This window comes from Arachis hypogaea, chromosome 5 (assembly GCF_003086295.3).
Source record: "Arachis hypogaea cultivar Tifrunner chromosome 5, arahy.Tifrunner.gnm2.J5K5, whole genome shotgun sequence".
Taxonomy (NCBI): Eukaryota; Viridiplantae; Streptophyta; class Magnoliopsida; order Fabales; family Fabaceae; genus Arachis; species Arachis hypogaea.
Genome location: NC_092040.1, coordinates 114,014,217 through 114,027,435, shown reverse-complemented (window position 1 = coordinate 114,027,435; position 13,219 = coordinate 114,014,217). Strand labels below are relative to the sequence as shown.

The 13,219-nt window shown below is 29.3% G+C and overlaps 1 protein-coding gene across 1 annotated transcript; it reads left to right on the top strand.

The window, feature by feature from the left end:
- Positions 1 to 2,007: 2,007 nt before the first annotated feature.
- On the top strand, positions 2,008 to 6,296 carry LOC112802952 (uncharacterized). The gene is made up of 7 exons (XM_025846392.3): positions 2,008 to 2,191; positions 2,844 to 4,547; positions 4,834 to 4,919; positions 5,084 to 5,365; positions 5,461 to 5,691; positions 5,775 to 5,899; positions 5,998 to 6,296. Exons 1-7 carry the CDS (start codon positions 2,105 to 2,107, stop codon positions 6,048 to 6,050), a joined length of 2,568 nt encoding a protein of 855 aa, XP_025702177.1. The 5' UTR covers positions 2,008 to 2,104; the 3' UTR covers positions 6,051 to 6,296.
- The last annotated feature ends 6,923 nt before the right edge of the window (positions 6,297 to 13,219 follow it).

Here is a 13,219-nt window from a genome sequence, read left to right as displayed (position 1 = left end):
CTAACCGTTTGGGTGTATTTCTGTAATCTTTTGGGTGTATTTCTGTAATCGTTGGGGTGTATTTCTGTAATCGTTTGGGTGTATTTTTGAAGTTCCATTATCTTCAAATTTGGCAAGAAAATTGTTTTTATGGAGGAAGAAGAAGAGTCGTTCATAATGCATGGTGAGTAGCGCGCTTTGAAAACAGAAAGTTGTTGAATAACGTGCGTTTTATTTACTCTTGAATGTGGAAGTGTGTAATGCGTTAATTAAGTGTAATGCGTGTGTTTTATTGGATTTGTAAGACTTGTAAGCCAAAAAGACTTGTATGTGTAGCAGACTTCATATATTTATGCTATCAGTTATATTTCACATCATCAATCATTGATGAAAATTATGAGTGAAGTAACTCAAAGACGTATATAATTAATTCGTAATCTTCAAAGAACTAATTTGATTAAAAAAATATTTATTAAAAGTATCTTAGGTACACATTTTTTTCCTAGGTACACATTTTTTTTCCTCAAATGCATGGTAGGAAGGGGGTGAAATGCCACCTGAACTAAAGCTCTTCGACAATTAAAAAAATATTTTAAGAAAAAATTTAAAAAATACCTTATCTTCTAACAACTAAAATGACTATTAGCTCAATATTATTATTATTATTATTATTATTATTATTATTATTATTATTTTTATTTGTCAAAAGAATGGACTGAATTTTTGGGTAAGAATATGATAGAGCATTAATATATTTTTGGGCTGGATACATTAATTTTCTTTTTTGGACTAAGATACATTAATTTAAAGATGCTTTAGATTCCCTATACTATGTCGAACTCGGAGTGCATTATAAAGTCCCAACGCATGCAAACCATAACTCTCATTCTTTTTGTTATGGTGGATACTACAATGAAGATGATATAATTGTCTTCATATGAGTATATTTTTTTTTGACCTTTGGATGATGGATTGTATGGTTAGATTTTGATATTTATAAAAATGTTGTTTTTGTTTAAAGTGTGGCTAAATAAATAAACTACACTTTTAACCAAAGCATCTTCATAAGAAGATATTTTTGCCATCTTCATTGTAGTATCCACCTTTTGTTATTACTCAACTCTGTCACCTTTATACACTTCCACTTGCCCAATGTGGTGATGTGGATATTCTTGGGACTTGGGGTTTATAAAACAACATATATATTATTAATTGGGGGTAAAAAAACCCATAACACACGCACTATTTCAAGAAAAAGAAAGAAAAGGAACTAAATAAGCTATGTCATGGTGAGTTACTTGACTTGTTTGTTAGTTAAAAATCCAGGTGAAGTGTCTAGTTTAATTTGTATCTATTATATTTTTCTGCTTTAGATATATGCCCAACATGTACTTATTTACTTTGGTTGGTTGGTTTTGTTTTGCACACTTTACTGTTAGTGAATTTCAATTCTATATATATAGCATAAAACTGTTTAACCTATTTACTTAAAAATTAATTTCATATTATAATTTCATATGGATTAAATAAATAAAAGAGTATTATTAATTTATTATACAAAACAAAAATTAAACTGCATTATTTGCTTAGAGAAAATATCTAAGGAAATATTCAACGAGTTGAAATGTTTAAACCTAGGTAAATCTTGAAATGAAATTAAATTTTGTGTTCAATAACTGTAAATCTTTTTTCTAAATATATAAACATTAAATTATACTTTGACTAATGATATGTAATTCAAGTATCTAATTTAAAGCTTAACTATGAATATTGATAATATATCAAAATTAAATTTTAAAAAGATATTCTATATATTCTTATTTCCTATAATTCAACAGAAAATAATTTTAAAAACAAGACAATCAATAAATCAACAAAATAATATTTTAATCAACTTTAAATTTGTTATTTTATTATCTGTAAATATCTTATATAAATTTATCTTTTTTTTAAATAAATATAATATATCAATGAATAAGGAATAATCAATGTTTCTTAATACTTATCTTTTTGATAGTCGCAGTCGGTGACCGAAAAAGTGTCAAAAACCTTTTTGGCTTTTTAGTACTCAAAACAGCGACACCACTTCAATCGCACCACTTCAGTCGCAAGCTCTTTTTCCAGAATGAATCCCTTCTATTCTGGTTTTACTCCTCAGTATCCTTATTCTCTTCTAAACAACTATGCATGGAACATTCATCGACAACCCACCGTGAGTGTTTTTCTCTTTCTTTAATGTTTGTTAAGTAATGTGGAATTAGTTTCTCTTTCTCTTTTTATATAATTTTTGCCTGAAGTGAATTTTGGGTGGCGGTCGAGTATGAATTAGGTTTCAAGGTATATGAATTTCTTAGTTGATTTGAGATTATTTCTTAATGTATTATTTCTGTTGTTCTTTCATTAGATTTAGCATTGTACTTTACTTTATGAGTCTGGTGCAATTAATGAATGTTAACAGTTAGCTGATTCTTTTTGGTGTGAGTTAGTAACCTAGGCATATGTATTCTGAGTTTAGAGATCATGATATAAATTATTAAACATTGATGATTTGTTTATAAAATGGTAATAAAATATAGTAATTTAGATTCGCTGTGGCCCTTCACAACCACATTACTAAACAGTAGAATTATGATAGCAATTGTGTTGTGCATGCTGAGTTTGGTTGATACTTAATGAAAGTTTGAATGCTGTGTTTTAAGTTAGATGCATATTCTGTTGTTATACTGGTCGTTTTTGTTTGGTTTTTTAAAATAATTTAGGCCTAATAGGTGTTTTGTTGTTGAATCTGACACTTTCCCTTGAATATTGCACTAGAATGTTGCCATTGTATCAATGTAGCATCATGTTTGAAATTTTGTTTGCAGATTGAGAGATATCGAAATCAAATTAACTATGGCCCGCAAAATATGCTTCATGGAGGTTTAAATCACAGCCATTTTAATTTCGGTGATCCAACCCCTCCGTATGGTTTGGGTTTTCCAAATGATGGTGTTAGTGTTCCTGGTGCTAACTTCTTACTGCACCAAACTGCTAGACAAAGTAATCCTTTTGTGGCCCCAAGCTTCCAAGATGATGATGTCAGAGCTGCTAGCTTCTTACAGCACCAAACCGGTGGACCGATTAATCGCTTTGCAACCTCACCAGCACGGCCGACTAATCGTGTTGCAAGCTCACGAGTACGGCCAACTAATCCCATTGTAGCTCCACGAGCACGGCCAACTAATCCCAATGTAGCTCCCCGAGCAAGACCATTCTGGTGTAAAGTTTGTGGAGTTTGGTTGAGTAGTTCCAAAAACATAGAAGAACATAACAAAGGAAGGAACCATCAGAATATGTTGAGAGGACATAAGCATACGTTGAAAAGACATGAGAAGTCCGAGGAACTTAGAAGTATAAGAAGAGGAGAGAGGGAGCAAGTGCCAAATGCCTTTGGGAATATAGTAGATCGGTCTAAGACAGTTCAGAAATCCGAGAGAAGAATTTCTGTTGAAAGGCAGCACAAAGCAAAATTCATGGCGGAGACTTCTACTGTTCCAGCTGAAAATGCTGAAGGGGAATGTAAGGATAAATCTGTAACCAGGGTTAATGACTCCAAGAGGAAAATCGGAGGAGCTAATGGAGGCAATGATGAGAACAAGATTAAGAGGATAAGAAGGACTATAGAAGGATCAAAACGTGAAGGGGAATTGAGGGATAACTCTGTTGCAGAGGGCTGTGATTCAAAGCCAAAACCTGAAGGAGAAGTGAGGCATGATTCAAAGCCAAAACCCGAAGGAGAAGTGATGCACAACTCTGTTGCAGAGGGTCATGATTCCAAGCTGAAGATTGGGGGAACTAGTGGAGGTAATGGCAAGAAAATTAAGCGGAGAAGAAGGGTCATCAAATCATCAAAATCTTACACCAATGCTCCATCAAACTGTGCAAATGCAGAGTCTACCCCTCAAGTACCTACAGGGGCACCACCAGAGCAGCCTATGCCACTACAGGTACTCTTACCAGTACCAGCAGTGGGATCAAATTTTGAACCACAAATTCAACCTCTTGTACTAGCTTATTCGGAGGCCAATGTAAATGACAAGAGTCCCATTCCTACGGATGAAACAAATGTTCAATTGCCATCATCAATGTCAATGGAGGTCAATGCTCCTGTTAATTCTAGCGTTAACAATGAAATTTTAGATAGAAGTTGCAAAGTTGAAGAAAAGATGGAAGTACTTGACATCATTCCTCTGTCAATTTATGTGGAGTCTACAGTTCAAGTAACTTTAGCAGTACCACCACAGAAGCCTGCACCATTATTGGAATTCTCACCATTACCTCAGGAGGGATTAAATTCTGAACCACTAATTCACCCTTCTGTACAAGTTGAAGCGGAACAGCAAACATCCGAAGACAATGTACATGATGAGAATCAAAATCCGAAGACAAATGTTTATCTTCCATCATCAATCTCAATGGAATTTGATGCTCCTGCAGATTCTAGTACCAATACTGAAATTTCAAATGAAAATTTCATAGCCAAAGAAAATATGGAAGTCACCACCAAATTAAACATAGCATCAGTTCAGGTTTGTTTTGTAATATGCAATCCATTTATTAAATGTTAAAAGTTTGATTTTAGTTGTTACCTAAATCTGTGATTAGGTTGCTGGAGTGGAAAAAAATGTTTGGATTTGTCTTCAATCAATTAGTCTATAGATCATGAGATATACATTTTGAAACTGTTCACCTTGTTAAATAAATTTCCTGCTATTTTGGATATTTTATTTGCATATTTCTATTATAGTATTTTATGGAAGAAAATTTGTTTATTACATTTTCTACTTTATTGAATCATTCAACAAGTTATTCCAGGAAAATATTTGTTTTGTATGCGGCGATCGTGGCTTTGAGGAGGCATTGATTTATTGCTACAAGTGTCAATTATGGGCACGACATAGGTACTTGTTATTTACCTTTTCTGTTTGCTTTGTTTTGATGTAGCTGCAGTAAATTTGCATTATGATAATTGAGTGTAATTGCCGCACACTTCTTTATTACTATGTTTAGATATGTTTTCTTAGATGCCTAATGGTCTCGGACTTTTTCAATTTTTTCTTTTCAGGTATTGTTTAGACGGACCTGTGATATTCACCAAGCAAGTTATATGGTTTTGTGAGGATTGTAAACCAACGGTAGAAACATGTGATTCTCAAAATTTAGAAGATACAATCCAAACCAGGATGGAAAAAACCAATTTCACAAAGCAAATCAGGGAGAAAATCGAGTTTAAGAAAGAGTGTCAACCTGCTCTGAAAACGGTTGAAAACACTCATGTCGCTGATCTTAATCTCGTGGAATTAAAAGATCATGTTATAGCACAACCTGTTAATGATCCAATTTGGAGGTAAGAAATTTATTTTTCTAATTTTTTCTATAACTAGTGGATTTTCTAGCTTCTATAGTGATGCATTATCTAAAATTGAAATTTCTGGCTAACAGAGGAAGTCTTCACGTCCACAACAAAAGTATCAATTCCATCATCGCTTCTATCAGTGGACTTTTTGCACATTTGTCTGATCTAGCTTGCTCCCTTGTTAACGAGGAAACAAGACGTTTTCCAGAGAAGCTTTCCCTGGACTTGTTTCAAAGACGTGCAGTGTGGCCAAGTCGCTTCTTGAAATATGAGATAGATCAAAACAGCATTGCACTTTATTTATTTCCTGATGAAAGGTGATTTTCCACACAAAAACATCGTTCTTACTCTGCTTACAACTTATATTCTTATTACCAAATCTTACAACATGCTTCTACAGATGTGAAAGGGACTATGACAAGTTAGTTGATGACGTTATTCACTCTGACCTTGCCATGAGGGCTGTGCTTGAACATGTAGAGCTCCTAGTTTTTCCTTCCACCGTGCTTCCGATAGAATACCGGAGTGAGTTTTCTACCTTCTAGCTCAACTATGCGGATCATATACTAGTATTATTTGCAAAACAAAATAAGTTATGTATTAATTTTTAATTAATCATGCAGGATTTAAAGCAAAGTACTACTTGTGGGGAGTCTTCAAAGCAAAGAAAACTTAAATCTAATACAACAAAGTGATGTGGTGTGTATAGAGATCAGGCGTTAAACACTGGTTCATAGAGTAGTTGAGAAAGAGTCCTTCTTCTAACACACTTTAGTTTTTTGGCTTATAAGATAATAAGTTAGAAGTTATAACCATGATCTAATCATGCATGTGATATAATCTGTACAGTTAGTCTTCAAGCTTTTTTAAGAACGTAGCAGGTGTAATATGTATGTTTATTTATTTATTCTGTTTATTTTGATGTTAGAAATCTTGTGAAGTTGGCACTAGTGCTATTAAAATATAAAGTGCATGACTTCGGTGCAATTAAAATAAGGTGACCTTAAAATAATTGTGAAGTGCTAGTTAAAACATATAATTTTTTAATACAGCTAAATATTAGGGGAGGAAAATGATGCTGCACTCTATGCCCTAGAAGGTGACCAAGGAATATTTTCATATCTTATTAACTATTGTTGTTTTGTTTTAACGAATTATTAAAACTGTTCTTAAGTTTGCCAATTTAATGTTAATAATTTCGCATTTAATATAAAGGACTCGTATCTTTTTTGTGGGTTATTATTATTACTATTTTTATTTTTAGTCAATGGTTAATAACTTCTGAATTGAATATGTTGTATACATATCACTATTAAGAATTGAATTCGAAAATGATGTGTTAGTGACTTAACAAAAAAATAATAATAAACCGCAATTATTATAGAAAATCTTTTCTTAGTCCAAGTGTTTTGAGTGAAAAAAGAAATGACTGCACGTAGAATCTATAAGTACTTAAGTAGTGTAGAGAAAAAATAGCGACATTGAAAGGGATTTTGTCTCGTATCTTTTCGAAGCATCAAAGGGGAAGAAACGTGAAAGAATTTGATTGTGTTTTGTTCCAAAATTAATTACTAAATATGAGATATATATTGAAAATAATATATAAATATATGATGATTAATTTTATATATGTTATATACAATATTTTATATATTTATCATAATTTTAAATTATGAATTATTTATGCACTAAAAATTTAGATGAATGAAAAAAAAAATATTATTCGTCATCTAAGATCACTTTAAATTATTTAAACTTTATAAATGTTTGAAACTTGGTTCTTTCATATTAAACATTAATCTTAGTAAACTTATTAAGATGATCTAATCTCTATCTAATTGTTGTAAAATGTGAAATTGACTTTGAAATTCTTGACATGTTTGTTTCATATATATTAACACAGCAGGTAACTTCTTAAGGCTCATAGATAAGTTTGGATGTTCGAATACTTCTTTAAATATCGTGCAACAAAAATAATATAATAAAAAACAAAAAATAGAAAAGCTCTACATCCATTTAAAAATTATATGAATGATATTCAAACAACTTTCACTCCACGTCCCACTCCCCTGTTTGTTTTACACGCACTTCTTATAACCTATATAATGGATCTTATAACCTATATAACAAATACTTATTTTGTATTATCAACGTTTCTCAACGTAAATCTTTTCACACAACGTAAACTTCTTCTTCCTCTTCTTCTTCTTCCTCTTCCTAATTAAATTCGTTGTTCTCCTCTTTCGCGTTTTTCTTCTTTGCATTATGGATATGGATTGATTTAATTAAATCCGATGTTCTTCTCTTTCGCGTTTTTCTTCTCTGCATTATGGATCTGGATTGATTTAACGCAATTAGCTTCGTCATTCATGTTCTTCTTCGTTTTCTTCTTCGATTTGCACTTTTGAATTAAAATAATGAATAAATCAACTTCAAATCAGTTGAATGAGTACGATTTTGATTATTCTTCTGAAACGCATCAATTTGATGAGGGTTGGATTATTGAATTCTGAATCGAATTTAATGGAATGAAATTGCTAATTTTATTTGAAGTGAATTGAATGGACTGAAGTGATCTACATCTGAATTGAATTGATAATATGTAACTGTGAGTAACTGTAAGGGTCAGTAACTGTGAGTAACTCTCAATATATGTAAGTAACTTTTCGGTTTGGTAAATACTAAAGAAGTGGTTCATCACGTTCATGTTTTCGGTTTGGTCCACAGAAAGGAGTCTAACAAAAATTAGACCAATATGTTCTATTTTTTTTCCTAAGCACTATATAATTGTTTTACCATAATTAAGATTTCGGTTCATCGTAATTAAGATTTTGGTTCACCATAAAATTCTCTCCATATATGCCGATCCTCGTACAGCTCTGCATACCAAACCAAACTTATAAGGTGTGGTGAACCGAAAACAATAACTACCAATGAAAAATCACATTCCAATATCAACTACCACGCACGAACTGTGATCGATTCAGCAGAAAATGAAAACAGTTAGAGACGATGGATGCAAATATCTTATGGTATTTATAAGATAACGATTAATTTATTAAAATAAATTAATAATTAATATTTAATTTAAAAATATAAAATAAATATTTTTTAATATTTAAATTTTATTATAAAAAATAAATTAGATTAAATTTAAATAGCAAGTAATAAGCATGTAAAATTGATCTAAGAATAAATAGTATTATGTCTATTCAGTTCACCATAATTAAGATTTCGGTTAACCATGAGTACTATATTCGGTTCACCATGAGGGTTTAGCATTCAGGGTTTAGAGTTCAGTATTTAGTGCTCGGGTACAGGGTTTAGGGTTTAGGGTTTAGCGTTCAGGGTTCAGAGTTCAGAGTTCGGGTCCAGGGTTTAGGGTTTAAGTTTTAGGGATTTAGGGTTTATGGATTCAGGGTTCAGTGTTCAGTGTTCAGGGTTCTGATTTTAGTGTTTAGGGTTTAGGATTTAGGGGTTCAGTGTGTTTCTACCTTTCGGTTCGTCCAGTGTATTAATTTCGGTTCACTATATTCTTTTAGAGTTTGAATGTATTGGTAAATACAGTGATTGCAATCATTGAGAACTTGGAATAAAACAGCAGCCAGACAGTTCCAACATATATATAAATTAATATCTCAGATGAGTAATCCATCTTGAATCAAATATAAATATTAACAATTTATACAAACATTGATATTAAGAATAGATATATACATTAACATTGACATATATACATTTGAAAGAAGCATTGTTTGGTTCACCATCTTGATTTTATATAATAGATTACGTTTCGTTCACTTAGTACTATACAATTGTATTATATTCGGTTCACCATGAGTACTGTATTCGGTTCATTCTGCACTATTCAAAATTCTTCTTCCTCTTCTTCTTCACCTTCTACTGCTTCTTCACCAGAGAGAGAAAGAGGAAAAGACAAAAAAATATAACAGCAACAACAACAAAAGAATGACGATAAGGAGAACATACGTGAAGAAGAAGGAACGCGAAAAAGGAGGAAAAAGAGGAGAAGGAGGAATACGAACAAGAAGGCGAAGAAGAAAACACTCCGTGCATAAACGAACGTGAGAAGAAGCAGAAAAAGAAGAAGAAGAAGAAAAAGAAAAAGAAGCGCAGGAGAAACGTGATGGAGAAGAAAAGAAGAAGAGAATAAGCGTTTCGTGATGTTGGACGCATGTATTTCATATTTTATTTAATTGTATTGATTTTTTTTGTATTGAAGTAACTTAATTATATAATAATTACATGAATGTCTAACATCTGAATAAAAAAAAAAAGTGTATCTCTTAAAACTTCTCAGATGAAACCAATATCTTCTTTCTGAGATGGACATTCATTATTTAAGCTAAGGCTGTTCGTACATGCTAGAAGTCTAGAATTTAATACGAAAAATAATTAAATATCATTAAAAATATTTGAAGGTTTCCTATTCATCACGATACTAAAGTATCGTTTTGACTTTTTTTGGTAGCCATGATGATATTAGAGCAACTTCTTACGTGTTCTTCCTCTTCCTCGTCTTCGCTTTACTACTATTATCATTATTATTAGACACACAAATAAATTAGGAAAATATTAGAACATCAGTATTTTTAGTAGAAAAACTTTTTACAAATAATTTCATAATGCACTAAGACATCTCTCATGAAGAATGAGAATAGTCAAGATTAAAATATAAATTCATATACAGTTATTTTTATATAAATTTAATTAAATTATTATTTAAAATTATTAGTTATTAATTTCACATAAAAATAACTATACATAAATTATTATCCAAGATTATTCTCCAAGAATAAAAACTTCACCGATTACAAGAATAAAAATATCATCTAACATTATATATACAAAGAAAAATATGAATATATCACATCATTCTAAGCAGAATATATATGTATTATATATAAATCACGTGTCTAGCGTGTAAGATATATATGTATATCATCAGGGATGGATTCACATAATCACATATGATCGTATAGGAGTAATCGTCTCCATTGAATTTTAGACAAAAATGTGTGTATATATTATCCCCACTTTAATAATGTGTTTGCCACTTTGCCCTTATACAAATTTTATTTTAAGTATGTTTTATGGTATATAAAAAATTAATCACATTTATAAAATATATATTAAAATACTTTTTTGTTAAAAATAAGTTGTCTACTTTGATTAATTAATTTTTTATGTGTAAATATTATTTTTTATTTTATTTATATGTAAAAAAAATGTTATATCAACACAATAGAAAAGATTATTATGTTATATAAATTTAATCCATTGAGATTATGAAAACAAAATAATAATAGTTTAATTAACTAATTATTCAAAATAAAGCTTAAATTCTCAAAATATAAATAAGACTAGTAATTAGTATTTAATAGTTTTTTTTTAAATTTAATTGATATAATATATATTTAATGAAAACATATTATGTAATGTTTTTAATTAAAATGAAAAAAATACTTTTAAATTAATATAATTTTTAATATGTTAATTAAATTATTAAAAATATAACTAATATATTTTAAATTTTGAATATCTAAATATACATATTATTTTTTGAGCAATGTTAGGGGCCATCAATTTTTGTGATTGTTAGCCATTAACTAACCATTAATGATAATTTGATGGTGTGAGATTGGTGTAAGATTTCATTTAATGGCTCACTTTTTTCTGCTGGTTACTGGCCAAAATTCAATAAAACTGCTGGCCCTCTAAACTTTTCCTTATTTTTTTATTATTTTTGCATATTATTTTTATCTTCACTATTAAAATTTTTTGAATCTGTATACCATGAACCATTAATCTGAAATCATATATATTAAGGGTCACCATACTTTCCAATCTACTATAAGACAACCATTAGCTCCTACACATTAAATCAGAATTATGAAACAATAATTAAGACGACATAATCCTAATAATAATACTATTGTTTTCGTTTTCTTACTATGATCTTCCACACCGTCATATCCATTAATACATTGTGTTCCATAATCACCGCTTCAATTCTCTGGCCAAGAAAGGAACGTATTATTGTCTTGTTTCTTTTGTGGTTTTCAATAAATCCATGCATGTGTATTTCATTATCAAACAACAGTTTCACACAATAAAGAACTTTTCGTTCTTACGATGAGACAAACACTTCAAGTTTAGTTTCTTAAGTTAATTGTCTCGGGTTGCGTGGTGATCCAACCGCTTTCATTTTTTTTATTTGAATACAATTAAAATAACAAATAACTAAGAAATATAAGATAATAAAATAGTTTTGTTGTGATTTTCAGTTTGATAAGCATATGGGTCACTGGTTAATATCATCTATGATAAAAATTTAGTTGCAGTTGACTTTACGTAAAATTAATAAATAAGAGCAGTTAGATAATTTAATTGATTTGATTAAATTTTTATTTAATAATTATCAATTATCAACTTTAGATAAAATTAATTACACTAAATTTTTAATATCATTTATATATACTTTTTATCCGAGTAATATTTTCTGCCCAATTGATCGCTGACAACCAATAAGATGGAAGACTAAATATATATAAAAAAAGTAGTATTAATGTATTATACTATTATTCAACGATTAGAGTAATGTTGTCAGTTGTCACACATTTATGGTAACTAACACCGAAATTACACGTGAAAATTACTAGTTTAAAGTTTAAACAGCTGTAGTGTAGACATGTAGTGGTAGTATATACTATTGTTTTTTCTTTTTGGTTTTATTTCTCATTTTAACTATTAGATATATGGTGTTAAATTCATAAATAAAATTGTAGGACAAATCTATATATAATTTAGAATAAATGATCAAATTAGTTTTTGATAATTAATTCTTTAAATTAGTTTTAAAATTATTTTAATTAAATTCGTTTTTTAAAAATTTTAAGTTAGTTATTTTAATTTTTTCATCACTTTCATTACTTCGACAATAAATATAACACGTTAAATAATACCATAACACATATTTAGTAGTTTTAATTGGTGATTAATATGATAAATTTATGAAATTGGATTAAATCAATTTTAAATTAAAAAATTTCAATGCTTCAAGTTCTCTCCTCAATTAAGTTTTGATTTGATCTAATTTTATAAACTTACCGGACTAATAGTCAATTAAGACTCCTATATATATTATAGTATCACTTAATATGCATGCAACACTAATAAATTTTGGCGCTGTTAACAAAGAAAATGACAGAAGAACTTACACGATTAGTTTAAAATTTTTTAAAGACAAATTTGATTAAAAAAAATTTTCGGAGACTAATTTAAAAAAAAATTTGAGACGAATTTGATTATTTATCTAAATAATTTATTATTTGTGTACATACACCATTGAGTATTTCATTGGGCCTGGGGTCATTACTTTGGAGTTATTATATTATTACAATTATATTAGCTATATACAAAAAATTAATAATCAAATCAACTACTCATAAAAAATATATGTTAAAATAAAAAAAATATTAAAAATAAATTAACAATATCTATATCTATATACAAATACATAATAATTAATTTGGTTACTAATTTTTTTATTTCTACAAAACATTTTTTTATTTTTATATATTTCTATTCATATTTATATAAAATTGTCGCTAACATATAAACAAAAGTTTAATTAAATAGTCAAACACATCAATCTATTTAATAATTCTTAACTATTATTTGTATACAAAGATATTTGTATACAAGGAGCTATATTACTATTATTTAGTTTTTTTGTTTACACAACCGAAATATCTACTGTTAAAATCTGTGACTTTTTTTTCTTGGGTTAATTTAAATTTCAATGATTGAAACAACTGGTCC